This window comes from Nannospalax galili, unplaced genomic scaffold (assembly GCF_000622305.1).
Source record: "Nannospalax galili isolate Female #2095 unplaced genomic scaffold, S.galili_v1.0 scaffold177, whole genome shotgun sequence".
NCBI lineage: Eukaryota > Metazoa > Chordata > Mammalia > Rodentia > Spalacidae > Nannospalax > Nannospalax galili.
The window spans coordinates 397,743-400,352 of NW_008339470.1; the positions used below are offsets into that span (position 1 = coordinate 397,743).

Genomic DNA, 2,610 nt, shown 5'->3' on the forward strand with positions numbered 1-2,610 from the left:
CAATACACTCATACACATAAAAATAGAAATAATATTTATTATTATAATTACTACTAATATAAAAAAAACAGAGATGCACTATACGATCATATAAGCAAAAAGGAATGACAAATATTACTACACACTGATATGGACAAATTTGTGTTACATTGTAAATTAAAAAAAAATCAATAAATAAGGTATACATAAGACTACTTGGCAAAGAAATGAGTTTGGAATATGTGTATTTTTATGGTTTATTTTTCATTTTCATTAAACATAAATAGGGAAAATATAGATCAGAAAGTTACAGGACCTCTTTAGAAAATTGTTTAATTCTATTCTGAGGAAGACATTGTACCTTAGCTTAGATTTCCCATATCCAAGAACAATAAATGTGCCCCAACTGCAGGAATAGCTTCTTTAGAAACTCAGGAAAAAATTTAGGCTTCTAGCTTGAGTTTCTGCTAATCTAACTTACTTAAGCTGAGAAAATGGATTAAAATCTATGCATGTATAATGGCTATTTTCAAAATAGCAATGATCTGCATAGGATGTCTAGAAACCAGTGTATCTGAAAACTGTTCATTTGATTTTTCTATATTAACTGTGTTAACTTGCAGACTCAGAATTTTCCTTTTTGAGGAAGTAAAGCTTTAGTATATTTAAATAGAAAGGAGAAAGGAAGCAATGGCGGAAAAAAGAGAATAAATGATTTTCTGAAAGTAAATCATTTCACTTTCTGCCAGGAAATTTAACAAATTTTAAAAATTCCACTTAAATCAGATCAACTTTCTTACAGAAACTAGATGATATTAATCAAAAAGACTTTTTAATACAAAAACATTTCATTGTGATGTGATAATTTATTTAAGATATACATTATACTAGCTAACAATTGCATGGGGATGAAGATGGTACACGTGACAGTTATAACTGAGTACCATTTAATGTATTCTACATCTATTATGTGGATTAATAGTTGCTAAGTAGTTGAGGATTGTACTCATAAATCTTTTAACAACTATATTCCAATTAATTGACAAATATTTAATATAAACCACTTTAATTTTCTACATTTCATATTTATGAAAGCATTTTAATTTGCTGTAGAAGTTGAAGTTTTTTTAAGAACATTTTAATTCCTCATACTTTTTTTTAACAGCATTTACTACCTCCTTATTTCTCAAGCTGTAAATTAAAGGATTTAACAGAGGAATTATTATTGTATAAAATACAGCCACTGGTATATCTTTATTCCCTTCTTCAAGTGGCCGAATATACATGAGAAGACAAGTGTAGAATATTGACACAGAAAAGAAGTGGGCTGCACAGGTGGAAAATGCTTTCCCTCTCCCATCCTTGGATTTCATCTTGAAAATAGTGAGGAGAATGCAGAAGTAAGAGACCAACACAGTGGTAATGGTAAAGATTTGAATTGGCATTGAAAAAATATATATCATTAATTCATTGATATAAGGGTCAGTACAGGATAGTCTGTACAGAGGAAGAATATCACAAAAAAAGTGATCAATTCTGTTAGATTTACAGAAATTTAATCTTAGCAGACACCCTGTATGAATCATGGAATGGAGGTTACTGGCTATGAAGGTGCCTATACTCATCTGAATGGAGAGTTTCTTGGACATCATGGTGTGGTACTGCAGTGGGCTGCATATGGCCACATAGCGATCATAGGCCATTGCTGCCAGAAGAAAGCAGTCTGCGGTTTCAGCAAGACAGAGAAAGTAAAATTGTGCCATGCATTCATACAGGGAAATCTTTCTGTCCACAGAAAAGAAGTTCTCTAACATCTTGGGAGTGATGGCACAGGAGCAGGAGGAATCCATCAGAGCCAGGTTGCCCAAGAAGATGTACATGGGTGTGTGAAGACGATGTTCCATGTAGATCAAGGCCACCAGCCCGAGATTCCCCACCACGGTGGTCAGATAGATGGTAGAGAACACCAGGAACAGAAGGGTCTTAAGTACTGGATTATCTGTAAATCCTATGAGGATGAACTCGGTTGTCAAGGAGTGATTTGCCTTCCCCATTCCTTATTTCTCTTTTGAGACAACTGTAAAGAAATTCAGTTGAAAATTTAAGCAGAATATATCTAATTCTCCACCTCCAGTTATAATGTGCACATAGAAGAAAAAAATCTCTTCAAATCATCCTCTGCTGTCTCATGGAAAGCAAGACACTGACAGTAGGTCATATCGTGAGAAGTCTTTCATCGGTTGTACATAGTGAGATTGTCCTGGATTGTATGTTGAACTCCTAGAGTAAAAGGTTTCACTACGTATGAATTATCCTATACATGTGAACACATTCATGGTCAGCATATGTAACCTTCCATTTCTCTATGTGAAGAACTCTCATAATAATATACTTTCTGAGGAAATGAAAAATAATTTGTCCCACAAATTTTAGTGGCAACTATAAAACCTGAGGGTGAGTTTGGAAAATATTTTCTCCTTGTTACAGTAGATTCCCAGGTATTGTCACTGGTGGATATTTAAAGAGAAATAGAGTTATCATTGAAACAGATTAAAAACATATAATTATAAAATCTTAGTTAAAAACCCATTTTGTATTCATTTTATCATATTCTGGTTCTTCCTCTTACCT

General features: G+C 33.1%; 1 protein-coding gene across 1 annotated transcript; it reads right to left on the reverse strand.

Moving 5' to 3' along the window:
* Window positions 1-591: 591 nt before the first annotated feature.
* On the reverse strand, window positions 592-2,033 carry LOC103735084 (olfactory receptor Olfr180-like). The gene is made up of 2 exons (XM_008834207.1): window positions 1,130-2,033; window positions 592-638 (listed from the first exon to the last, which is right to left on the reverse strand). The coding sequence occupies exons 1-2, from the start codon at window positions 2,031-2,033 to the stop codon at window positions 592-594; spliced, it is 951 nt and encodes a 316-aa protein (XP_008832429.1).
* Window positions 2,034-2,610: the final 577 nt, after the last annotated feature.